This window comes from Falco biarmicus, chromosome 3 (genome assembly GCF_023638135.1).
Source record: "Falco biarmicus isolate bFalBia1 chromosome 3, bFalBia1.pri, whole genome shotgun sequence".
In the NCBI taxonomy this organism is placed as follows: domain Eukaryota; kingdom Metazoa; phylum Chordata; class Aves; order Falconiformes; family Falconidae; genus Falco; species Falco biarmicus.
In genome coordinates, this window is record NC_079290.1 from 55,127,929 (window position 1) to 55,155,753 (window position 27,825).

Here is a 27,825-nt window from a genome sequence, read left to right on the forward strand (position 1 = left end):
CATGTAATTACCAGTTTCAAGGTCCACCTGTCTGCTAAGCCTGAAGTGTCTGCTGCCTTCCTTTGGAAGGTGGGAGACATTCTGAGGAGAACCTTGATTCAAGGCTTCCTATGCAAGTGCTGTATTAGACTTTGGTATCAAAGGTATTAGTTCATTTTTTCTTATGTGTTTCTGGTGAAAATGGCCACTGTGATTTTTATACAACTTCATGTCAATACGTGTGAAATGTGTTTGTGTAGCAGTGTGTTTGTGATCCTTTTCAGAGCACGCACCTACAGTTCTGCCTAGTTTCTGTGGCTAAGACAGTAACTCAGAATACTGCAGTTCTGCTTCTGTTTAGTGCTTAGTGACAGTGTTTCCAGATCCAGTAGTTTCAGCCAAAATAATTGCTCAGGGATTGTTCTAGTCAGTTCTGGTGAATTACTGGTTTGACTTCAGGAAGACTTGGCTGCTTGGCCATGGATAGGAGTCATGAGTGGACTGTGTGCTGTTCCTGGTTCTATACCCTTTTCACAGTAGAGACGGATTAGTCAGACTAAAATAATAATAAAAAAAAAGTCACTGCTTTCCCCCCCACTCCTCTTTAGAATTTTAGTTTGGATTCCTAGGGAAATGAAGGTGATGCAATGACAAGGTTGGTGCTTTCTTTGTAGAAGCATGATGAACATTGTTGCTAGTCTCAGCCATATGTGGAAGAAGGAAAGAGCCTGTTTCAGAGGTGGTTAAGATCCTATTAGTTTTGTGAAATTCAGCAGCTGGGTAAAGGGATCTAAACTAGTTTTCCACTGAGAGGAAGAAGAGAGGTAAATCAATGCAGAATTTTCCATTTGGCAGCAAATTTTCCATTTAGTTCAGTTGACTTGGGTAACTTTGCTGGTAGCTCAGGTTAGCTGTGGTTCTGCTGCCTCCTGTGTGATCAGAGTGTTGGAAGAGTGGTTAAAAAAACACAAGTGTGGGGGATATGCAGCTCAAGGAAACCAGGCTTTATTTTTTTTCCTGTTTATGGAGTTTGGAACACCTTGAATTTGTGAGCATTTTGTAGAAAGCCATGAAATGTGCTTTTCCCTGTGATTTTAAGGCTACTTCCTCTTTTGTCGGAATATTAATTGACATATCTATTTTGCCCGTTATACAGAATATTTATAAAATGCAGTTTAATTAGAGGTTCTTGATGTAAATATGGCCTAGCTTTCCAGTGCATTTCCTTAAAACAAACCTGTCTGGTAAGCTTAGCTTCTATCAATAACAATCTCAATGCCTTTTACTATTAAATTTATGAATAGTTGCAGGCTTTAGAAGGGGAAGGGAAACTTGGGTCATAAATTTTTAAGTAAAATTTTTGGTAGAGATCAAATGAAGAAATGCAAAACTTTCAAAACTTCCTAAGACCTTGGCGCAGAACAAGCGTAGGTATTTGGGAGGCTTCATGAATGTGGCTTTAATAGTGATATGAAACCCTTAAACAGAAAGCTGTAAAACTAGTTGGAGGGGGGAAACGGGAGCAGAAGAATGTTCCGTGAATAACTGGTTAAAGTAGAACCTTCTGGAATACTGCCACTCTTTTGTTGTTGTTTTTTAAAAACTCTGAGAAGAGGAGCAAGACTCAAACTTACCTTCAGTTTCTTTCCACAGAGAACATGAAACTTACTCCAAACTTCTTTATCGTTTCAGATGCTGGATGAAAATAACCATCTTATTCAGTGTATAATGGACTATCAGAACAAAGGAAAGACGTCTGAATGCTCTCAGTAAGACATTAATCCAAATCTACTGTGGACTGGGTGAATTTCCATCTAGAGCACCTGGTTTAGCTTACCTTGTAGGAGAACTGTGCTGTGAAGAACAGAAAAGTGTTGCTACAGATACTGCACTTACAGTTTATGGTTTTTTTTCTTTGCCATATGACTATCACTTCTGTCACTGAAATGGTACAACTTGCCTACTGTAAGGTGATACCATGATGATGACACTTGTAAAAATAGAGACTGTATAACCAACATTTTTTCCTCTGCATCATGATTATACCTTGGGAAAGAGGTAGTTTTCTTCTCACACCTTTCAAAATCATGTAGGAGTGGACCTTTCTTCTTTCTGACAGCATGTTTGAAAACTATCTGCTTGCCACTTGCCCAGGAACAAACAGGCTTGTTCTAAAAGTTTGGCTTGCCAGAATATCCCATGTGGACTTCCTGTCTGGTGGGGTCTCTGAAGAGTGATCAGAGTGATCCAAGAACTGTGGAAGGAGTGAAGTATTAAGGAGTATTATCTTCTCGTTACTCTTTTCTGGCATGTGATGATCATGGTACACTTGTAACCAGACAAATACGGAGTCACGTGGCAGATGGGACATCACAGTATGGCTCAAGTCCCTTGCTAAGAGAGCTGGTAGTATGGGAGGGGGAGGAGGGTCAAAAATAGCAGGTATTCTTGCTTTAGGGTATGCATTTATGGTAGGATAGTTACTCTATTAAGCTCTTTACAAGCCTGTAGTTATGTATTCATAATCTGTTCCTGCTTTCAAGGTTATCTTTGTGACTGTGGGCTAGGTGTTGAGACTCTGGAATGTGGTTCTGTATCAGACAAACCATTCCATAGCAAACTTCCAAAGCTCAGGGTCTTGGTTAAATGTTTACACTGTTTTGGGTCACAATTCACATGTATTTATGGTATTTTGTATTTGGGGACACAATAGAAGGAGCTCTCTTTCCCTAGTGTTTGTGATGGAAATTACACCAGCCAGCCACACATGCTCTGTATGTCTTTTGGGGCAGGAAGTGAAATAGGGGAGAACAGTGTTGCGCAGCTTTAGATTTGTCGTAGCAAGACAGAAGTTGTACAGAAGATAAAGGCACAGATTTGATGGACACATGGGGAAAGATTGGGTAATAGGTAAGTGTGAGGGGGAAAAGGCTTAGGATTCCTAATAATGGCACTCTTCTAAGCCTCTTGAATCTTGTTTTACATAAGTAACTTTCTTTACATGTGTAGAATTAAACTGAATTGTGATGTTACTGTATTTGTGACTGAAGATCTGTTTCGCTTTTGTTTATCTTGATAGATACCAGCAGATGCTGCATACGAACTTGGTTTACCTAGCCACAATAGCTGACTCCAACCAGAACATGCAGTCCCTACTACCAGCAGTAAGTAGCAAATAGTGGAAAAATAGGGAATAGATGTCATTTGGGTTTCTGTAGGGGGGGGAAAAACCCCCAGAACCAAACAAGTGTTTGAGGTAACAACCAAACATTTAGACTCTGATGTACTGTATGGTGAATACATGATGCAGTGTCTGTTCATGCTGTATTTGGAGTAATCTCACTGCTTAGGTTTTGCTCAAAATCTGACTTGTCTAACTAAAAACTGTTATTCTGAATTAAATGTGCACTGTACAGATCATCTGGCCTGCCTCATAGATAATCTTAGATTTATTTTTTTGTTCTCAGCTGAGATCTCTAGTGGTGTGGCTCTTAGCTGCTACAGCAGTACTCTGTTTTTCCTCTTGTTAGTGAAAGGTGGGAGTGTGGGAGATTTAAAACTTGTTAATTTTTTTTTCTGGAATATCATCCATTCTTTTGCTTCTGGAATGAAGTTGGATAAATCTTTGCCTGCTTTTCTGTGCTTTATCTGAGTCTCATTCTCTTCCTCTCGTCTGTATTGGAAAGCACCCTTTTTTAAGGTGTATAATAATAATAATAGGCAAGAAATAAGGTTGCACAGGCTTAACTTGAAATACTGCATTTCTTGGGTAATAATAGCTATCTTTTAAAAAATCTGGGAGTTTTCTGAACCTGTATTCCTGAATTCTGTATTTTAGAAGATGCCTCAAATTTTCCCCCCTTTTCTGTTGTTTATGGAGCAGTAAGGAAAGATACAACAAATGTTAAAAATAGCCTGCTGTCTGTTTGCTTTTTCTGTTAATCAGAAATCTTGGGGAGTTCATTGTGAGTAACACTAGGAAGTTCTTTGTTTTTTGGTAATAAGATTTTCTTGAATTGATACAGTCTTGATTAATTTCTGTAATATGAAGCTAAGAAGAATGTCCATAAAACAGCCATTCCTAGATACTAGTTTTCACCAACTGAAATTGAATTACTTTTTCTTTGGTCTCTGGAGAAGAGTTCTCCAATCATTACTACTAGCAAAGCATCCTTTCAAGTTGGTATCTAGAGGACTATAGAAGCAGTGCTTCATTATGTCCAACCTGTTGTGCCTGTAGAGCTTCTCTTTTTATAAATCCATTCTTGTAGCTGAGGGGGAGGGAGAGGGAGAGGAACCTTTAAGAGAACTGTGTGTATTACTCAACTAATACGTTTTTGGAGGCTTAATTCATATCCTGGTTCTGATGACAACTGGAGATGAATTTGGCCTTATCCTAGACCCTGGTGAAAAGCCCCGTTCTTAAAGTTGAACGTGGTGACATTCTCTTGTTAAAAGGGAGATAGGGTTGGGAAAGACTTTCAGATCGGGACTGGAGTGCGTTTCTGATCTTGAATGTAAGCAATATTCCACAGTAGTGAGAACATGGCATACTGTGGTTTTGTTTGCGGGTGAGGAGGGAGTCCCCTTTGGGCAACTGAGGTGGGGAATAAAAAGGTAACCTTGTTTTTTCTTAAAAAATAATATAAAAGATGAAATTTAGGTGTTCAGTCTTACCTAAGTGTAGGTATCAAAGCTGACCTACCAAGTAAAATCTTTGTGTTACCAGATTTCAGGCAAATCTTCAATCAGATAAAATTACTTTTTATTGTGGTTTTTAGAAAAAGATTCTTCAAATTCTGTTTTCCTAACAAATTCTAGCCAGAATAATTTGGAAACATGACCTACTGCTTTTTTCAGTGCAAGATAAACTACTTCAGACTTCCTTTACTGGCTTTCTGTTTAAGAACTGAGGAGGCTCAAGTTGACTTGGAAGTATTATGTTTCTGTTCACCATGCTTTGGTGTCAGCTGTTGAACAGACCTGGTAAATTCAAGGGTTGTGGGTGGCAACAGTTAAATATGGAGCAAGATACTGTGTATGCAAACATCTATTAATTGTAATAGTAAATTACACCAATTATGATACTACCATTGCAGTAGTTTCCCACATAACTTAGGAGGGCTTGAATCTGGATAGCTTCTTTTTTGTTTAAATTTTACCTTGTTTTTATTTTAACTGGGTAATTATACTCTTGAGAAATGTCACAAATTAAAGCACTTCATAACAAGTAATAGTTATGTGATAAAATGAGGCTGAAAAAAAAATACTGCTGTTAAGATAGCATTCACACTGAAAAAAAGAGCTAAATGATCAGGTTCATTGTAGTTCTTGGTATAACCTAAAATGACTTGAACCTCATAATAACTTTGATGTATCCTCTCACAATACTCCTGAGATTTAGTGCTTCATGTTGGGGAAAAATGCTTGTAGTCACCTTTTGTGCCTCTGTCCACATCTCGTACAATGTGCTGTTCTAATCAAATGACTGCACATCCTTTCTGAAAGTATGGTATTACCTGCAGAGAACAAGATAAATCTCATACTAAAAAAAAGTATAGTGAACCAACAGCGTAGAAGCATTTCTCTGCACTATAAAGGGGACCTGAAAGTAAGGAAAAGATGAAGCAAACATTGCAAGGTGCGGGCGAAGAGAACTAATGAGACTTGGAAACTCCAGTGTCTTAACAAAGGTCCTGTTACTGAGGAGTGTATAGAGTATTAAAGTATGATTTCTGGAGTAAGACACCTTCCTTCACAGAAGACAAAAGAAGTGCAAGGTTAATGGCCTTGAGTCAACCAGTCTTTTCTCAGTCACGTGAACAGCAGCATTATTAAGGGCAGGGCTATTTTGAAGTGTCTTTCCAGCTGGATGAGAGTGGCGGCTAAGTCCACGTGTGAAGTCGATGTGGCTTTTTGCTGCCTTTTTCCAGATATGACAGGTACTCTTTCTTGAACAGCAATTGAAAGTCTGTTTGTCTGTTTACTACCACCATATGGGATAAGCTAGCTTCCCAAAAAGGGCTTGTACAGTGAGGAACACAACACTGTTGCATTCTTTTGATTTTCATTGGTGCTGCTTTTGAGAGAGGCAAGAGCAAAGTATTAGTTGCCTTGAACTTGAGGTAAGATGCAAGTAAAGTTTGTTACTGGGACTTCCAAGAGAACCTCCAAAAAACTAGTAGTGAAGTATTGTGTGCTTGTGTTTCTAACACGGTAAATCTCAAAGTACAGAACAGCTATCTTTTCCTCCCAGACTTTCGTTTATTTGTTTTTTTTTCTGAGAGATAGTGTTTTAGTGGCATTAAAAAGTCATTGCAAACTACTGAATATAACTCACCCCCCCTTTTCTACTGGGACATTTTCCTTCCCCTGTATGTCTTAATTTTGCTATGTATTTATCAGAAAACAACCCATAACTATCACTGTTGGGAGAAGTAGAGGGCAACTTTTTCGTCCTGCACTGCAGTGTTACCATTTTGGCACTAGTTTTGTAACAGGCAAATACTAAGGTCTGGAACATTTGTTTTCTTTTTCTTAAACACAGAAAAAGTGATGTGTTTTTCCCAGATTTTTTATTACATAATGCAACTTGCCTTCTGCCAGCATGCAGAGCACTTGTTTTCAGTGTGCATTTCAAAAAGGTGACGAAAATTAATGCTAGTGATTATTACTCACTTCTATAATGTACCAGTTTGCTTTTATATTGAAAGTGCCAGTTTCTTCCGGTAGCAAGCTAAACTCTGTATGTTTCTTGGAAGTGACTTCCAAGAAAACTTACTGTATCTGAATTGTAGAAAAATGTACACATTGCATTAAATTTTCTTAAGTTTGTAATATTGAAAAGGTTATTAATAAGTTTATTAATTAAAAGTGATTTTTTTCCTTGCGTGAGATACTTCTCTCAAAACTATTGCTTTTTTGTAGGACTTGTGAAATCCCTTAATATATGCTGTTCCCAAACTTGTCACACAGACTAGCACAGAGTTCGTGCCATTTTAATTACAAACCACGTCTATGTAAAGTGGCGATTGCCTTTTTATGAACACCCAACATCAACAAACACTGAAATGCTGGTTACTTCCAAAGAAACTGCTTCAAGAGCCAGAACCATTAAACATTATTACTAGCACGCAACTAAAACTTTTCTTGTCCTTACTGGGAGAAAGGGTTTTTTTTGTTTTGTTTTGGGGTGGTTTTTTTAAGTTGTGGAGTTGGGGTGGCTAAATAGGAGTCTTCAATGCAAGAATGGTTTTAATCAATCGGTGGAAAGTCTCATAGGGTCTTAGATACACTTCAGTATTTTTCAAAGGGATAATGTTCAATCTATCGTTCTAATGCACTTGGAATGTGATTAGTTTGTAGAAACAATTCAGAGTCTTATGAACTGAACAGTGTACTCTGATTTTAGTAGCCTTAATTTTGAACATAAGTTGTCTGAAATATGTATGTAAATTGAATTATCTTGATATTGGTTTTCTTGAAAAAGAACCAAAATGGAATCCAGATAAGAAAAACATGGCTCAGCTTTAATAGCTTAAAGTAAAATTTGCAAATAAAATTCCTTTTACTGAAGATAAGAGGAATCCTAAGTTAATAAAATTCTTACCCAGTTATGTACCAAATGCCTGGCAAAGTCTGATACCTGTGGTAGTATAGGAGAAAGTCTGTTCATGTTATCTGCTTTGCTGCTGATCACAGCTGGCATCGGTCTTTAAACCTCTGGCTTAATTCTGTATATTGAATGTTAGTGTGTTGATTAAATTAGTTTTAAAGCAGATATTATTCTGCATTAGCCTTTCAGAACACAGGTTCATGCCAAATTCAAGTTCAGCTATTTGTAAACTGAACTAATAGAAAACAGCAGAAGAATGGTTGAGTGTTTCCTGTCAAGAGGCAAGTGAGCTATTAGTCACAAGTGGAGCTTGGATTTTGAAGAATAATTGCTCCAATTAAATGTTTGTTGAACAGTTTTCAAATATCACGATTTCTAAAAAGTTTTACAAAGAGAAACATTAGGTAGCAGATGTTTTGAGAAAGGGAGGAAAGATGTTGCATTTATACCTACTATATGCAAGTACACTCCAAGGAACTTGCCTGCTGCTCTTTAAATGAGAGGCAAGTAGAGCCACAGTGGTTGAGATGGGTAAAAGAAATTAAGCTTCACATCCCTGTACTGTTACTAGAAACTGTCAAGTTAGTGCAAATCCATAACTGAAAAAAGGTAATCTATTTGTGCTTATATCCTCCCTGAACTACATAATTTCTGATATTATTCCTTCCTCCAACCCTTTGTACTCTACCTTTTGTATTTGTTGTGTTGATTCTGCATAGTGAAAAATATTTCCTGTGTTTTGTGAGCAAGAAACCCATGGGGTAAGCCTCCTTTGGTAATAGTCTCTAGCCCCTAGTTAGTTAGGCTTTGTCATTAAAGAGCAGGGAGTGTGGGACATCTAGGTTCATGTTGTAGTACCATATTACTCTTAAGAATTCAGTGTTACCACTGTTGGCGATCTCAGAGACTCAGCACTTTGAACAAAATGGGAAATAAGACTTCTCCTGAAGTTGTACAGTATTATGGATCTGTTTGAGATGAGATTTAATTCTTTATTGCTGTTCAGTAGCCTAGTTCTTAGGTATGACTGCAATAACCAGTCATAAAAGCAATGCATTATGATCTAGCTGTGTAAGTGCTTACAGAGAGGTCTAGTGTGCCTGTATCACTTAATTGTCTTTTGCTCCAAGGCCAGCATGTGATCATCTGTATCTGTTTTCTTTCTTTGAGGCTTTTCGCGATACTTGACTTCTGATCTCTCAGTGAATAAACTGTCTACATGTTCATTGTACGTAAAAATGTGGTTACGGGATATTAACCAGAAGAGAGCTAGTTTTATGAATAGCTACTCAGATTTTTATGGGGGTTTTTTTGGGTGGAGCATGAAAAAGCATATTCATTGCCTATATCAGGAAGCTGAAAAACTACTCATTATGGGGAGGAAATACTGTAAAATTGTCAGTAGTACAAGCTTTTTAGAAGACTTAAAGGCAAAGCAACCAGATTTGCAATGATTTAAGTTTTGTGGGTTGCTTCTCCCCTAGCCTATTTGTTGAATCTTTGTAACAACAGCAGTCCTTGCATCGATACGTTTCTTTTGGGGCTAACAGTGTCATCCCGCTTTAGCAAAAGAAAATTGAGTGTGTGCTGCCTTTTTAAAAGAACTTTCAGGTTGTGTAGCATCAATTTATCCATGTATGCTATGGTTTCATAATAAAAATTGCTTTTCCAGGTTGTTTGCTTTGCTCCAGAGAGGCTTTTAAAAGTTGGAAAGAAGTTTGGCAGTTGTTTGACAAGATTTCCCTTGGATAGTAATGATTATGCTGACATAACCAGAGCTGTACTCTCATCAGCTGCAGTTCTGTTGTGTGATGTTTTAAAGTTACTGTATGATGAAACAGTTGGGAGAATCAGTCCAGATTAATTAGGTGGAATGGGGAATATTTTCATTCTGGATTAGTTCAGATTAACTGCAGGGCTATGTAAATGGCTGTGTTAGCACAACTGAAAGGGGGTACTGTTGGGAAGTGGAGAGCTGCTGGAGGCACCTTTACTCAGCCAGAAATTCCACAAAAAAAACAACCAATCCAAAAACCAAACTCAACACCCCCAATCCCACTCGAACCAAAACAACACCCCACCTCCTCACCCTGAATATAGGAATTTAAGTTGTTAGCATGTTGGAGTGAGTTTACGGACCAGTAGTGTACTCCACTTTAAATAAGAGGATCACTTTAACTTCCGTAAGCTACTTTGCATGTATTGCTAATCAGGTGTGTCCACATGGGGAGCTAGTGCACTGTACACAAAAAAAACCTACTTATTTGTGGCTGATTTAGAAATTAGTCAAAATAGCAGCCAGTTTGAATTAGGACTATGCTCTAAAGTATAATTCTTTCATACTTGAAGATGTGATTTGCTTCTCTGTAATACAGTATCTGCACAATAAATACCTATTTCGACCCTAGGCAGTTCGCTGAGAGCTGTACCAGGCAGTCTGGTAATGTAGATGCCGGGTCCTTCAGCCTGTATGGTTTTGCTGTTTCCCCAGTGAAATGCTCTCAGGGTTCTGCGGGATTCTTTTGCTTTAATTGAGTTTAGATAAGGCTGCCTAGCTGGATTAGAGATAAAACTTTTCTCTTGGGTTGCTAAGTGCACGCAAAACCTGTAAATACTGGACCAGACATTAAACCATCTTAAAAGCCAAAGAGGTAGGAGGTAAACAGCTGTGAACAGAAAGCTCATGCTTTTGAGGACAGACACAAACTGCGTTTTATGAGGGAGTTATGGACTACCTCTGAAGTTGTCTAGTTTCTATAGCTTGGTGTTCCCCAAGGTAATATCTGCAGTTAATGTATTCCTAGTCATTCAAAATAAAATCATCTGAATTTGTATCAGATTATTTAACTTTTGATTTAAATGATTTCTAGGTGCATTGAGAGTTCTGTGTAACTATTTTTTAAGTATTAGAAGAGCTATTGCTATGTGGACATTAAGTATTTTAGGGTGAAATTTTCTGGTTGTTAAAATGATGCTAAAAGGTATTTTTACAGTGAAGTATTTTTAATACGGCGATATATGCAGTTTGAAACAACTAAATATTCCAATTTCCTCTTTCAAAAAAGCGTTCAAGTATTATGCACTATTTTAACATTTTGTTCAAATGTGAAGTCAGAGTTTCTCAGACTTTTGAAGATACTGATGTAAGTCGAGATTTAGAAACTGGTTGCCATTCTAAATTTAGAATTCCTTACTGCTAGTGTAACAACTGGTACTCCCAACAGTGAGAGAACAATGAGATTTGTAATTAACTTCACTATTTAGACATGCTTGTAAATGCTTTTCACATAAAAATCTTCTCTACTCCCAAATATTACTCTTGCTGAGACTTTATGTAGGTTCTTTATTTTTTTCATTTAAGATACTCTCAGTGCTAGAATACCCTGCACCTTGTAGAAGAAAAGTTGTAACCCAATTAAATAAACCTCTCTTCTTTCAAATCTCAAAAACGTGTTCCCTTATGATCTTATTTCCCAGTCTGACACCTCAGTAAGTACTCTGCAGGTGCCATCACCAGCTATCAGCAGAGTACTGCTCTCTGAGACTGGGACAGGTGCTGTGCTATTAGCGATGTGATATTAGCAGGGCAGGGTACCTCCTGGGATGGGATATTTTGCTTTGCAGAAAATTATATTTGAGAACTGAAAACAAAGATAATTGATTAAATACTGAGTTAAAAGCCTTCTGATCTTTCTAAGAGAAGCTCTATGTTTGTGTTCCACATAGCTTCTAATTGTTACTCTGAGAGAATTTAAAGAAAATTGTATTTTTAATAGTCTACAGTAAATATCTATTGCTATTTGTATTGATTAGCAATACTGTGTTTTCATGTGTTTAACAGTATTTTCTGTCTCTTTCATTTTGTTGATGATTGAGTTGGTATTCCACCTCAGTTTTTATAACAATAAATGTTCCATAAACAGATCTTTCAACTTGCTGTTGATGGTAAGAAAAATATGACAGGGCAGGGAAGAGATGATAGATGAAAGTGTACAATTCCACCATGGCATCTTTTGTTGTTTGCTGTCTTACATTTGATCCAAATTACTGTTTCAAAGAAAACCCTCTAAAAAATAATGCAGTTTGTCTATTGTTTTAAGTGTATGCTTTCAAATAAATTTTGGGTTTAGCAGGATTTTTTTTTTTCTGAAAGTTGTCAGTTAAAATTTAGTGGGCTCTTTGGTTACAACTGCAATCAGTTTCAGTCTTCTTCCAGTTCGGATTTCTAGAGTTGGACAAAATAGCTTATAGTTTGTTTATTTTCATGCTCTGATAAATTTTAAATGCTCATAGCAGCTATAAATTGTAATCTGTGTGTTTGGGGAAGTGAGCCAAAAATTAGTGTTTAGCAAGTGAAGCTCTGTCTTAACATTTTCCATTTCTTTAATGGACTTTTTACTGATAGTAAAATATTTAACACTTTCTACCTTATAATTGGAATAAAATGAGCAGTGATTTTAATTTCTTTCTTTTCTGTGACTTATCTAGCAAAAGGGGGGAAGCAGCCTTTCCTTTGGTTCTGTTAACCTAACTACATTTGGATGTCATGGAGTTTCTTTATCTTTTTTTTTTTCTTTTAGTATTTGGCTTTTGAATACTGCATGGTCATTCTGTATTTCGAAAGGTCTTTATCATGCGTAGTGCATATTACTGGCCATAGTCAATATTGTTAACCTCTGTAAAAGAACAAAAAAGATTAAGTGGCCCAGTGGGGTTTCGTTTTTAGTTTGGTTTGTTGATTTTTTTATATAAATTTTTTTAAATTAAAAAAAGATGTAAGAGAAGTTTCACCTGTGAAAGCCTGGATGATTCTGATAGAAATAGAGAAGTTGCCATTTTAAAACAATCTTTTTCTTGTTTTCTTCTGTCTGTGGCCAGTAGAAAAATATTCTGGAGGAATTTCATTGGGCAATAATTATATCTGCAGGAGACTCTTTTTTCTTTTTAATACTGTCAGGTAGTGGTTGGTTTATGATCCTGACATGAAGGCTTGTAACACACATTTAAAATATCCTTTATAATATAACAGTTTCAATTGCATGTATGTATGTGTAATTGTCTCTGAATTTTACTTAAACTTTGTTCTAGTGTCTCGTATTGATGAATTCCTCAGGTTTATGTGATTTATGTGGTGTCTTGTATGTTTAATGTTATTCCTCAATTTATTCACTCTTCTGGGATTTTCGTTGTTGTTAAACCATAAATTGAATGATCTACTTTTTGTATGTATCGTACATTAAATTATATTTCTGCCATGTCCTCTTATTCTTTCCTTTCAACTTGTTCAAGTGATAACACTCAAATCTTTCATCACTGATCGCCTGTCTTTGGAATCCTTCTGCTTCTACGGTATCCTTCTGTGATTGCTTTCCTCAAACTGAACTTGTATCATTAACACAAATGCCATGGCCTTTTTTTGGTGCATATTATACCTCAATTCTGGTACATCAAGTACTGAAGATAATCAGAAAGTGAACACAGGTGTTATTAATAGGTTTTATGTATTTTTTAATTTTTTTTTTTCCACCAAACTGTGTGGGAGCGGTCAATTTTTTTTTCCTGAATTAGTTACAATAGGAATTTCCCTTTTCTGAAGAGTTGTCCAAAATTCAGTGTAATTGCCCTGTATCTATCCATGTTGAATTTCACCTGGCACCATTCTACTTCTTCTTTCATCCACAGTCTTCAGTAATTAGTTTTGCAACATCTTCAGATGTTGACGTTTACTAACAAATATTTTCAGGGGACCTCTACTATCTTTCTTTATTCTTTGAACTTCCTGTCAGGTTATTACTTATTTCTTTACTAAGGGCAGTTTCTGATCCGTGAAAATGTGTACACCTCAACAACTCTTGTATTAAATATGCAGCTAAGTGGTTTTAACACATTTTTGAAATTTTCTAATAGATTAGAAAGAGATGACTTCCATATATTGACACTTTACTAACTCATCTTTATTTTTATCATCCTTGGCATTTTATAATTCTGTTAATTATTTTCATCAGTTTACTTGTAGCTTGGGGATCAAGGCTCACAGGTTTATGATTCCTAGAATTGGTCCTGCTACTTTTTTATAAAAAGAGGTACAGTGTTCGCTTAACTTCTAGTCATCTTAGGGGTAGTTTCTTTTAATGAAAGACTGAATTTTTTAGCAGCTTGGACTGACTTGCATTATTTTCAAGAATCTGAAATGGGTTCATACAGGTCTTTGGGCTGTTTCCATATCCAGAAGGTCCTCTTGATAAACTACTTCCCAGTAGTACCTCTTTGGTTGTTTTTAATTACTCTTTCAGTTCTCCCAATTCCCTTTGGTTTGTGAAGTCTCTTGGAGGTTTTTATATCCAATGAGAATTCTGTAATCCTTCTTTTTTTTTTTTTTTTTTTCTCTGTATTCCTTGAACACTTGTGCTCTCAAATCTGGTTTTGGATCACTGTGGTGTTTGTCTTAATGTTAAACAACAGCTGTTTTGAAAACTTCCAGAATAAATTTCAGAGTTGGAATATATAGTTTTGTCCCAAATAAACTTCGGATGTTTGTTCATCCATCGTTACGTGTGTAAGGGCATGCCCACGTTTGTGCAGTAACAGCTGCAGGATAGCTGAAACCTAGGTATGATCTAATATTTTTTTTAGTACTTTATAGTATTTTTCATTATCAGCATGTTGTGGGAACATTTGATTTACTAATGATTTATACTTGAAATCTAAGAAGTTCATTTAAATTCTGAAAATATTCCAACTTGGATGGTTTTTGGCTTTGCTCTCTGCTGAGGGGGGCTGTTACGTTCTGAGCTCTAGCTGCTCATGTGGAGGTACCAAGTATGTTGGTTTTGCTGCTATTCCAAAACATACTTGCTAAATAAAAATTAAGAAGTCTCCGATTTCTTTTTTGGTTTGTTTCTCCATATAGCAGTTTTAGATAACTTGTTAGGTGCAAAAGTAGGATGACAGTGAGCTTTTGAAGGTGAAAGGAAGGCAGAGATTGAAGTGGCCTTCCTTTGGTTGCTCGCTGGTTGAGGAAGATGAAACAAAATGGTGCAGCATTTTGCTCACACTGTTCAGGGAGTGGAACTGCCTTCACTCTTACCTTTTCTGCTTTCTGCCACTTCTGCTATAGGATGAGGAAGAAACTTACTTATAAAACGTCATTTTCTTCATTGTGGAGGAATAAAAGGAATTTAGTAAGAGAAGTAGCCTACTTGCTTGTATGTTCCTTCATCTTCCTTTTCTCCTGCTGAAAAAAAGCCTTCACTGATTTCTTGAGGACATCTTAAAAATGTTGCAGGGAAAAATAACTGCTTGAGGTATTTGAAGAAACATTGAGAAAATAAATTAGTACTGTTCTTACCCTACCTCTGGCAAGTGAATACGGGTGTCTCTGTGTCACCCTGATGTTGATATCTCCAAGGCCAAGAAGGGGTCCTGCCTTACAGTAGAAAAGCGTAATGCTTTCCAAATGATTGTATTATGTCTTGTCTTGTGAACCTCCTGATGAGTATGTGTAGGTGGTATAAGGGGGGCTGGGCTAGATGGGAACTTAGAACCAAGGGTGCAGACCCTTTCTATGAAGAGAAATGTTGAAAAATATACACACAATTGTCTCACAGAAGGGGTTTTGCGTGGATAGTTACGGTGTTTTAGAGGGTCCTCAAAAGCCAGAGACTTAGGTGTTCACACTCAGAGATGATTTTTTTTTTTATTCCCCTGAATAAGCTGAGGTGTGTGAGGAGGATCGTACAGTCTTGCAGGTGTTTTTTGGTAGTAAAACAAAGCTGGCTACTAGCTATTTCTGCATCTCCTTACATTGCTGTGAGTAGAAAAATTCCCCCTTGTGTTTATTGTTTTTCTTGCTCTCCCTCTCTGAACTCTCAAGGTTATTCAGTTATTTTCCTCACAATTTCATTAGGAAATTTGCCAAAAACATCCTTTCTAGGCAGCTGTCTCTGGACCTTTGGAGGCCAGCACTAATGTGCTTCCAGTCTGTAGGGGGTGTTTGGCATGAAATTACGAACTAGGCCTTCAGTGCTTGGGGGGAGAGAGGGGAAGAGGTCGCAAACGTTTTACCACACCCAGGTGCAAATTTTTGCTAGTCTGTGAGCATTCAGAGGCTTTAATCTCATGTTGTACCTGTGGTGTCCTGGTGCAAGGTCTGTTAACAGCAACAAATTGTTCATGTGAGACAGTTACAAAGAAGAGTTATTTTTCTGCTCGACAAATGTTGCTTTGAAGGAAAGCTTTTGAGTCTGTAGGAGGGAGTGACTCCAGCAATCATAAACTGTTCAGATGTAATTTTTTAATGAGGCATTGATTTGTATTTTTGTTTATTTTAAAGCGGTGCTTGAAGGTGCTGTGGTGTTGTCTGCATGTCATAGTTAATGTAAAATGGATTGAAATAATTCAATCTTTTGCCAAAATTAATATTGGGAGGGATTAAACGTATCGGAACGAGCAAGAAATGCATTTCAGTGCTTTCTTTCATACCATGCTGAACAATATAGGCAACTGCTGTACCATATGTACATATAATATATTTGTCAGACTAACTGCTTCTCATGTTTGACTAAACTGTCTCCTTTCAGCCACCCACACAGAATATGCCTATGGGTCCGGGAGGGATGAGTCAGAGCGGCCCTCCCCCACCTCCACGCTCACACAACATGTCTTCAGATGGTATGGTAGGTGGGGGCCCTCCTGCACCACACATGCAGAACCAGATGAACGGCCAGATGCCTGGTAAGTTTTTCTCCTCTAAGACATTAACACCAGCGTTGCCTGGCAACTGAAACGACATGGGGGCTCAAGGGATACTAGATTGTTGATGACAAAACTGCTTTGAATGCCCCCGAGTACAAGCTCTCTTAGAGTTTGTTAGCTACAGAGCTACGTGACCTGTATTCAGTGTTTATCAGGCTGCCCTTGGGCTTTGATGTAGCTGACACACAGCATTCCTCTGATGAACAGAACTGGCTAAATTTAGTCTGTTTGAAACTGTGCAGTACAGCTGGCTTTAGAAAGCTTATTGGGAAAAGGTATTGGCCTGTGGCTGAGTGAACACAAATCCTTCCATAAAAAGATAATGTGAAATCATTGTAGCTAAATAATTAGATAATAGTAAAATAGATACATCTTAAAGAGTGTGTTTCGAATGTGGGTAAATTTTTTTTTTTAAAAGTTGCTTTTATACAGAGTCATCCAGCTTCTGCTAATCCTGTGTTCTTTATTATTGAAGATGTGTTGAATCGTAAGGGATTTGTGAAGAAATGGCCTCCAGTTTATTGTTCTAGGTGTAAATTTTAAGTCAGTTTTTATGCCATACTGTTTTGTTTCTGACTTCCCAAGCACTTTTCTTTTTATTGCAAAGCAGTGAAACAAGATGATAAAAATTCCACCTTGTATCTACCGGTACTGGCTTTGAGGTAACTATTCCCTTTAGCAGTCAGATCAGAATGGAGTAGGCCCTGGAAAAGCTTGCTTCTTTATATAGAGGCTGTTTTCCGGAATTTCCACTCATAAAGTCATACTGCCTATTTCATGTGAATTGGTTTTCAGCTTAAAATTGCATTCCCAGGATTGCCTTTGTTCAGGACCCCTTCATTTTTTTTTTTTGTATGGAGGAACCTTTCATACGAAAGCTCTTCAAGGTATTGATTCTTCCAAGAAAGAAAACTGCTGTCAAAAGGTCTTTGAAAACTCATCTCTTGGTGGTCACAAGCTCCATGACGGCAAACACATTAAATAGCTATGTGAGACTTAATATGAAGTAAAAAATACAATGCTTGCTGTAGTCCGTAATTTCTGTGCAGATCTTGATAAAATGGACCTGATAGTGATGGTTTTTTCTGAGAATAATAGCTGAATAGCCTCCAGAGGCCATGTGTAAGAAGTGTAATGAAAGACCTAGAGAAGAAGTTAGTTTCATCATACATGTTGGTCATGGTCTGCATTTGGAGTGGAAGGAGCAAATATGCTGCTCCCTAAGCAGGGCAGAGCTATTCTGGTTGTGGAGTCCTTGTATCCATTTAAGATTCATCAGCTCCCAGGGAGACTAGCACTGCCTCTCAAATCAGTCTTTTTGACCCTCTAGTGTAATCATATTATTGTTATTATAATGATCTTTTCCAAGGAGAAGGATTACTGAGTCACAATGTGAGCATAATAACTTCACTGCCGAGCCATGGGAGAGAAAAGTCACTCCTTAAACATACATATTTTGTAATTAGATAGAATAAGAAAAGAGCTCTTATGAAAATACATGAAAGGTAAATAGGTTTGTTTTGGTATTCACCTCAACAGATACTTAAATACAGTTTCCAGCTAAGCTTTAATTTAGCCTTTTTTCCAACATACTCCATTTTTCGAATGTCTGTTCCTTTCCTTCTCTGTTTAAGGTTGTCTCTGAGGATGTAAAGATAAACAGATTGGGATGAGGGCATCTCTAATATCAGAAAGGCATGCTAAAATCCTTCTGTAGTTAGGTGTTGGAAAAGGAGGAGCAGAATCATCTTGTTAAGTGGATAGTTGAATGATATTTTTTGAAGTGTTTGCTAGTTTGCCTGTATATGAGCCTTTCTGTATTTCATAGACATGTACTTGTAATAATTTCTACAGCGTATGCATTTGCTTTCTGTTTATACAGCACTTATTCCCTAAGTTACATAGGTGCTTTGTAATAGAAGACAGATACAAAACCTTAAGTATCTGAAGAGATGAGCTGTCCAAAAAGAATAAAGTTAGTAATGTGCAGAGAATCCAGGGTTGACAATCTGGAATTGACCAACCTGGAAGAAGTAAAATCCAGGCTCAAAAATAGCAGCTAAGAATTTCTGGAAGGCTTTATCTGAGTAGGGACTTGCACAGGCCAGAGTATGGGTGGAAGGGTTGATGGGAGTATTAAAATAACTGCCTAGTGATGGTCAGAGCGTGAGTTGTTTTAAACTTCTGCCATAGAGCTGTCATGTTACCTGAAGGGCAAAGGGTGATTTTTCTTGTACTTGTGTTCTTGGTTAGTAAAGGATCTCAGGTGCTGCTGAGACCCTTAATTGCATCCCCTGACAAACAAGTGTCTCTGTTCTCTTACTGCGGAAGACAGTCATGACAGACCTCTTTCAGCCTATGGTGGAATTGAATGTTATCTGTACCTGTGACAGATAATGGTTTTTACCTGAAAAAATTACTGACTGGAGAGTTACATTGACTGGGAATTCATGTGATGCAAAGTAAAGGGTGGTTCTGGATTTGGAAGGATATGAACTGGGTGTGCTGGTGGCAACTTGTCTTCCTGATTTCTTGAACTTGTTTTACCATATGTAAAAAGGCAAAAGGTGAGACTAGCTGTAGGGTTCTTTGACCTTTGTCCTGGCACTGGTAGGTGACCTTTCTGAATAACAAGTGCTTGTGTATTACCAGCAAGTTCTCTCAAAGTCATCTTTCCTTCCTGCAAGTGTAGTCTCAGATGCACTTAGGCTGGCTTACAGCTTCTCAGAGCTAAGATACTATCTATAAGTGGTTAAGAGGAAAAAGGAGTTCTGTTTATAGTGAAGATAGATACTTATTCCACTAACTTTATTATACCACCAAATCTAATAATCTAATTAGTACAGCATTTAAAGCAGTTATTTTAATGGCAGATAGGCATTTCATCTTTCATTTGTATTCTGTTCTTTCCATTTCATTTATCCATATGTAAAAAAACCACAAACAAACCAACTGTTGTGTCCTTATGTGCAGGAGAACCCTGTAAAATATTCTGGTAAACTATAAAAAAAATAATTTGTGAAGCGTGTTCTTACTATTTTTCATTTGCAAGGTTTTTTGGTACTGTGGTCTTGTCTTCTAGCTTCTCAGTATCAAACTACCTGATTTTGAGTCCGGCACATATTCATGCCTGACACTTTGTGTCTGGTTTTTTTTGAGTGCTTTCTCTTGTTTTGGTGCTACCCGAGACATGAAGTTTAAACCAACCTTTTCAAGAATGTGGTCTGTTTTTTGCAACTCCTGTCTTACAATGATTTTTGGATTCCCCGTTTTGCTTCTTACATTATCAGGTTTTAAAAACTTACTCCACTGTGTGCTTGGCTAGCTCTCTGAAATCTATTATTAAATTTCTTCCTTTAAACAGAAAGGGATGAAACCACTCCTAGACCCTGACTTTCTGGTACTAACCTTTTGTATTCCTTCCTTTTCTTAGAAAAGAAATTAAGAAAGTAGTCTTCTAGCAGTTGCTTGGCACTACAGTCTGGAGATTCACCTTAGTTTTACTTAACACACTGGTGATTGATCTCATGACTAGAGATGATCTCACTTTTCTGGAATTGAGCTGTCTCCACATTCTCACTGACAAAGAGTTAGGCAGTGTTGAATTGAAGATGGGACAGTATAGGCATCTATAGTTCTCTGTTGTGATCATAATCCTGTTAACTGAGTGTTTGGGGTTTTTTTCCTGTATTTGTTATGCAGTCTCTGCTCACCTTTTTTGCAGGAACAGTGAACTGCATGTATGATACCTTTTTCAGCTTGATAAAATAAGCTGATGTGTTCATTTCAGTAAAGTGTCTTGAAAAGGATGAGATGATAAACATATCCTTGAACTTACTCTGTTTCTTCATGTTGGCTTTTACTAGCTGTGTTCCTTGATCATTATCCTTTTTTCTTCCGCATCTTTTTGTTTGCGGGTCAGTTGGTATTGCCTCTCTGACCTTGTGTAGAGCTCTGTCCTTAGTTATGCCTTTGTTCTGTCCTAGATTAGTGCAGTTGTTTCTTTAGCCAAGATGGGACTTGGGAGCTGTTTATATCTGAAGGCACATGCAGGGTTTCTTTGGGTGTGGCTTTTTTTTTGGTTGTGATTGTTTTGTTGTTGTTTTTTTTTTTGTTTTGGGTTGTGTGTTGTTTTTGGTTTTTTTGCTTGGGTATATATGTAACCAAACCATTATATTCCTACAACTCTACTGGCATAGTTTCTTTTAGGCTCCTCTTCTGTTTTCTGTGGTTTTTAGGGGTTTGTAGCTTAACAAAAAAATGTGGCATGTTTGGCAACAATGGCATCTTCTTGGTGACCCCGGTATATATTAACACCTGTCTTTTTTTAGGGTTGACCTGTTCTGTCACATGATTTTGTTGTACATATCTTCGTAAACTCTTCATGTGGTGCTTGTCATTTGCACAGTCCTTGCATTTCATTTACCTTTTTCACTAGTCATTTATATCCAATCACACCTCTTACTAATTTTAGTCATAGTATCTGCTCACTTGTGCCAGCTAAAGTAATGAGTAAACTGATCAGATGATATTGTAATGCTTACACTTTTTAAAATACCCATTGAGAGTAGATTATAATTCAGAGAACAATCCAATTTTAACCTGTGTTGTCAGGAAGAGGGGAAATAAAGGGTGAAGAGATGTTGGCCTCATGGGTATATGAACAGGTTGCTACTCTTCGTTTGCATCTTTGCAAGCATGAGAGGTGAGCTGATAATTTATTGGCTGTCCTTCCACTCATCATCTCCCACCCTAGTAATCTATAAATACAGCATATTGGCTCTAGATTATATGTTCAAGCCAAGTTAAATATGCCTTCAGCCATTTTTAGTCTACATATATTTGTACCATGTCAATGCTGTCTGACTTCTGGGGAAAAAACAGTAATGTATTAACTGTTATTTTCAGAAAAGTGTCTAGTACAGTTTTTTGAATAAACAGAAATGTTAGAGCTATTGTAACAATTGCAGCTGTGATAGAGCTACCAAGCTGGCTGTTAAACTGGTCTTGTGCATTTCAGGTAAAATCCAGGGTGTGTTGTGCAAGTACTAAAAAGACTAGTTTCACATATGATATGGATATAAGATGAGCTATATGATAATTTACACCTTTTAGTAGCTTCACGTGCTCAACAAAAGAAAATGTATTGCATAGTAGAGCTGAACTTTGCTGTTAACTTTTTTTTTTTTAAGTTTGGAATTAATGAGCAAACTTTTAGCTTTGTTTCAGTGCGGTTGTATTGAATAACTTTTATTTGGTTGTATAATTCAGTAGGACTAATTTGCTTGTTTTATGATACTTAACGGTGAACATTTCCCCGTTTTTCTTTCTGAAGGACCTAACCACATGCCTATGCAAGGACCTGGACCTAACCAACTCAATATGACAAACAGTTCCATGAACATGCCTTCTAGTAGCCATGGGTCAATGGGAGGCTATAATCACTCAGTGCCGTCCTCACAGAGTATGCCAGTACAGAATCAGATGACTATGAGCCAGGGACAGCCTATGGGCAACTATGGTCCCAGACCGAACATGAACATGCAACCAAACCAAGGTAAGTGAGGTGCTTGTTAGCTTCTGTAAAAAAACAAACATCTCAGGTACAGACTTTTTTAAAAGGTCTTGTCTTACAGGTTTTCTTCTCTAAATGCATTTGTATCCATGTTTGGAGGACTCTACATCTCCTTTCTCCCATATGTTGGTGACTTTTTATTTATTTGCAGAATTGAACTGTTTTCAGGTATTGTCTGAGAATTGGGAGTGGATCTGCTTTCATCAGTTAAGTTTGAACTACTGTTCATCTTTCTCAGACTTTACACTTCTATCTGAGTGTTGTTATTGCTCAAGTTGATAAAACATTTCTGCTCTTCAGTCTCTTGGGTAAACTGAAAAATTGTAGTCAGGTAGCCCTCAGGTTTTTATACCTAATTAATCTTTGTTCTCTGCTGCATGCTGTTTTAGCGTGGAATGTCTGTTAATCTTAAAGAAATAAAATTCAGTTCCAGGAACTAATCCGCTACTCCCTACTGTTTTCAGGAGATGTCCTTGTGTATATAGTAAAATACAAAACTAATTTTGTGTCTAGGATATTTGCATAGCATAAACAGATGATGTGTCCTGTTGATGTCCTTGTTGAAGCACAAGGACATTGCAGAATTAAAATATTGCATTAGAGTCGCAACAGACAAAATTATTGAATTGTTTATATACTGCGTATTCTTATGAATGTGCTCCATGAGTCAGCAAGCAGTATTTTCAGCTTACCTGTTAAGTCTCCTACTACATTGGATGTGGACATACCACCTGCTAGAAGACATACTGCAGAACTGTTTTTTTTTTTAAAAAATGCTTCTACCTAGTTTACAGCATGTTTTTTTTTCCCAGTACGTATGAACTGTTACGAATATATTAGCTGAAGCATCTCTCTTTCTGATGCTGTAGGAGAACATGTTTGGTTTTTTTTCCCCCTAAGACTCTTTCCCTGGACATTGTAGAAAAAATAAACTTCCAGTGGCATAGGTGGTTCTTACTGCAGTATGCTCTCATTGGAGACTGGAACTCTGCTTTTTTATGTAGATACTACTTGGTCCTGGGGTGCACAAACAGGCCAGGTAATACTAATCAGTTTCATTATTAGATCACAGAAAAGGTCAAAACAGACAAAAGGCTTAAGAGAGACTGAAAATAAATCAAGACAAAACAGCTGTTTCTGCAGTTTTCTTACTGGTAGTGAAAGTGAGAAGTCACAGTCCTTTGTCCATGTTGTTAATGGCACTTTTTAAAAAATTTAACAGCAGAGGAATCAATCACAAGTAGAAGTATTTTTTACTGTATCTGAACTGGCAAGTTACCTGTGTATTCTGGGCAATAGTCAGTGGAGTAACTTTGTAAATGTCCTGAGATGCTTTGGACAAGTCCTATGCATGGTCAGTTGAAACTTTTTGTTTGCAGAGTTACACATACTGCTACCATATTTTTTGCTGAGAGAGCTATCCCCTAAGTAGCTCTACAGAAAATGTCTTTCTTTGTGTGACTGGCTTACAGTTTGGGACTAGTGATTGTTCCATCTCAAAGTAGTGTTCTTTACTCTTCCTTGTAATATTTCCCTTCTGTATTTTTAGTACTCTGTCAAACTTGAAAATTGCTCATTAGAAGTTAGGCAGAAAGATACTTAAAAGGTTTGTGTTCTGTACAAATAATAATGCTTAAGTGGCTTTGGGGAGTAAAGAGTAAAGCAGTATCTAACCAAATTATAGGTTCAAGAACAAGAGCAAGTTCTCTAAGAACACGAGCTGGTACCATTGCCTGCACTTAGGGCCACAGTAATCTTTCACATTGGGTAACTAATTTTGCCAAACTTTGACCCTTTAGGCCAAAACTTTCCTTTCCAGGTGTCTGCTTCATGGCTGATTTGTTTTGTTTCAGAAGTTTCACAGAAGTAGTGAGCCATTGCTGACAGTGGTGGGATGAAGAATTACATTCTTTAAAATATTTCAGTATCTCTCAAAAGCATTAGTAAATAGAGCACTTCATATGTAATTGTAGGAGTGCAGTGCCCCTTGCTTTAGAGTAAGGCTTTGAAATTGTCATGCCAGCAAGGTGCTATTTGCTGTTTCAATGAAAATATTGTCCCAAATTGGTCAAATTTTAAATATCTGTGGGGGAAGAAGTCTTTAAGTCTGAAGGTGTGTGTGTGTGTTACATATTGGTAGCTCAGGTTTTTGACCTAAGAATATTTCCAGTCAGGTCTACTTAATACATTTCCTCCATTTTCTTCTATTAGTTGTTACATTTTTATGGAAATTTGGTGACAAATGAGAGGAAATATATTTGTATCTTCACTCTCTTATGACTCCAGGACAGGACAGCAGGGGACAGAATGGAGGAGAAATCTGTGAGAGCCAAGATCCAGTCTGGCTGGGCAGAGGTCTCAGCAAAGCATGGATGCTGCAGGCTCCTCTTCTAAGTGAATAAACAATAATGAGCTACTAGGAGATGCATTGAGATGTAGTTTAACAAAAAGGGAATAAACAGATTATGACTTGAAAGATTTCTTAACTGATAGCTTCTGCTGACATTCAGAAACAGAAATGAACCAGAATTTCTGAGCCTCAGTATTCTTGTCAGGAGACATTTGTGAACCCCTAAGCATGCTTTGTTTCTTTGTCTTAAAGGGGTGATTCATATTGAGAATGAAAGATCTTGCTGTATCTGTCAGTTAATAACAGCACTAGCTAAATATAATGCTGAATATTCTGCAAGCTAAGGTCTTAGCATTTCAAGTTTTGGCTGTTAAAAATTAGTAGATGATCTTGACCTTAATCTTTCCCTGCATGGATTTCCCATCTGTAGAGGAATGAATCTGATGGTGAGATTATGATACCATCTGATTCCACAGGAGTGTTGTGAAAGTATATTCATTATGAAGATTTGGACATTTTAGGTGAGCGTCATAAGAGAACCCACGAGTAAATTAATGATTCTGTCTTTAGTGTTTGATTAGGTGTGGCTTCTCACATGATCAGGAGGAAAAAAAATATTGAAATAGCTTTTCAGTGAATAGTGTCTACTGTGTACTGAATGAGGCCAGTACTTCAAGGCAAGAAGCGCGCTATTTTGTAATAGATGGATACCATAACTTGCAGAAAAGTTCTGATCTAACTTTTGATCTTGATCAAGGCTTCTTGATGTATACATTTTGAGGCAGATGGTGTTAGAGAAAAGTGCCAATTAAGAAAAAATGCATAGTAACAGAATTCATTGTTGGATTTACTTTCTGTCTCTGCTTTGTCCATATTATTGATTTGCACTAGTTTGTAAAATACTAACAACAGGAGTATTTTAAATGAGAAGCAAATTTTTTATGGTGTTGTGTTTATATAGTTAGTCCAGTTAAAAGACTAATTTTAGTAACTGTGGACTTCGGAAGCAGAGTATTTTAAATGGAAGATTCTGTAGTTTATTCTTAATTAAAAAGGTACTGTAGCAGCTTCTGACATCTGCAAGGAATATTGGCTACCTTATTGGAAAGATAGGAAGCAGCAGGAGCTGAGTGGATGTGGAAGAAACCCCTTTCTTCTGGGTGCATTACTGCTTTTGTATGGGAAGTTACTTATGCTGAATGAAACATTACAAGTCTTGCCAAATTTTTACTTTTCAGAGGGGAGGTGTAAGCATGATTTTTCTTCCATGGAAATTCCTCTTATTTATGTTGAACAGATCTTCCACAGTCAGAGAATAACAATAAGCAGTAGAATTCAAATACTTCAGAAGTAAGGACCAAGAACTTACAGCTTGGCCATCTCAGAAAATGTGTTTCTCAGATCCTTTTGCTAGGATTCTGTGCCCTTGCCAGAAGCACTTGATGTGAAGTTGACAAAACTCCCCAGTCTGTATTTAATGAGCATTATATGTTGTTTGGGGTGGGGGTGGAGAGGTAGTTTACTTCTAACAGGTGGAGTCTACATGAGAATATAGTTTTGACTCGATCATTTGCAGAAGACCAATTGTTGAATCTGGTGCTGAGGGTTTTTTTAATGACAGTTTCGTTTATATAAGCTTACAAAAGTTTCATTATCGTTTCAGAGCTCTTTCAATTCCAAGCAAATATGAAGACATCATAGAGACAGCAGAGATGAGGCAGGTGCAGAATTCCTGTTCTTTTGTTGTCTGCATAAAGGAACATAAAGATAGAAACACCCAATGTTATCTGAAATAAAAACATGTTCAGGGTATGACAGATAGGATCAAATAATTTCTAAGATTGAGGACCTTTTGTGAATGACTTGCCATCTGTTCATTCCTGTGTAAGCAGAGGCTGTTACGTTTCGATACCTCAGGTGTTTACAGTAGCCGTGGTGTCATGGACAAAGCAAGGCAGTCTCAATTTTTTGAACATCTAACCTATTAGAGAGAAACAGAATTGCCTCCACATTCTGGAGTGCTATCATGCTATGCAGGATTTGTAGGATGTCTAGCTGTAGAAGACACTGCAGTTGTATCTGGAAAAAAACAAAGATATACAGAAGGGCCACAGTACTTGTTCTTTCACGTTTTACCCTAGGGAAGAAAGGTGATGCTGGTAACTAAGGAATTTTTTTGTGTGACTTATTTGTATGTATTTTTTTCTTAAATGACACCTTAAACTATGGTTCAGTTTGAGATGAGAACTTTGTGGAGTAAGCAAGTGTGGATAAGTTTCTATTACCTTTTATTTGAAGCCTAAATCATACATTAGGAGCAGCAAAAAATGTATCCTCAAAAGTGTTTTGAGGTACTGCTTAAACTGCCTTCACGTTAAAACACCTTTAAGATTTTGGTTCACTTGACCAAGCACATCTGAATTGTAGTTTTTGTCAAGAATCTTGAGAAAATTGGAAGTGAAAATTACCCTGTGGTAGAGTTCCTCAGCTAGCTCTCGCAGACGCTATCACAATCACTTAAATACAGACATTTTTTTTTTTGTAAGCATAAAGAACAACACCAAAAAAGTTTTACTGAGAACTGCTGCATTGCTAGGTATATATTGTTATTTATGTAACCGTGGACGCAATGACAGGTAAATCTGGCATGATGTACTTTGCTGATACTGTAGATGTGGATATCTAATCACTTTGTTGATACGAGCGCACATTGTGAAATGCCAGAAGAATAGACCTCTTCTTAACAGCAAAACCAATGTGTTTTTGAAGACTGAAGGATAGTAGCTTGTATAGTGTTGCTTTTTTGTTATACCCAGGAGGCTCCCATAGCTCTTCAATTGGAACAGCCAAGCCACCAGTTCATTTGGGGTTCCTCACTTCTGTGCTTCTTCAGAAGTTTCAACAGTGTCAGCAGTTATTCTTGTCCACCACCAGTATCTGAGTTTCAGCAGAAGAGACAAAGCTGAGGAGACATTTTTAAACTGCTAAGTTTTTCTGCAGCTCTTTCATCCTCAATGCACTTCTAGTCTCAGATTTGTTAGGTTTACCTAAGAACTGCTTCTAGTTTGCATTTCTGTTTCTTTCTGTTCATCTTGCATGTCTGAAGATGAGGTGGCCTGTTTCCTGAAGTCATTTCTTATCAGGAGACTGCCACCAGGTCACTGCACTTAGAAGATCAAGTACCAGCCCGTTTTCACTTAAATCTATGTACCTTTTCTTCCCTGTGTGCAAGTCCTTATGAGGCACTGGCTAGGGCAGAGACAGGTTTTTTCATTTAGTAAGTGTAGACAACTTTGAAACGAGCAGTTGAGGAAAATGTTGAATATTCCTGATAATGTAGACTATTTTTAATTAAATTGAACTGAGCATTTCAGTTTGCACCTGTTGTCTGACTTGCTTTATACATTCACTTATTGCATAAGACTGATTTGTGTCTACGCCGTGCATTTTTCAAATGCCTGTTTGACTACCAAAATTGTCTGCATTCCTCACAGGACCTACAGTATTACTTCTTAGCATCTTTTTCTTCAGATTTTTATCCTAGGAATGCTT

General features: G+C 37.4%; 1 protein-coding gene across 3 annotated transcripts in view; it reads left to right on the forward strand.

The window, feature by feature from the left end:
* Positions 1 to 27,825, forward strand: part of SS18 (SS18 subunit of BAF chromatin remodeling complex) — a 42,514-nt gene that overhangs the window by 1,572 nt on the left and 13,117 nt on the right. For all 3 annotated transcript variants that reach the window (XM_056331680.1, XM_056331684.1, XM_056331681.1), the window contains exons 2-5: positions 1,672 to 1,748; positions 3,059 to 3,143; positions 16,174 to 16,327; positions 21,684 to 21,905. In XM_056331680.1, the coding sequence (XP_056187655.1) occupies positions 1,672 to 1,748; positions 3,059 to 3,143; positions 16,174 to 16,327; positions 21,684 to 21,905 (538 nt within the window). The remainder of the gene's footprint in view (positions 1 to 1,671; positions 1,749 to 3,058; positions 3,144 to 16,173; positions 16,328 to 21,683; positions 21,906 to 27,825) is intronic.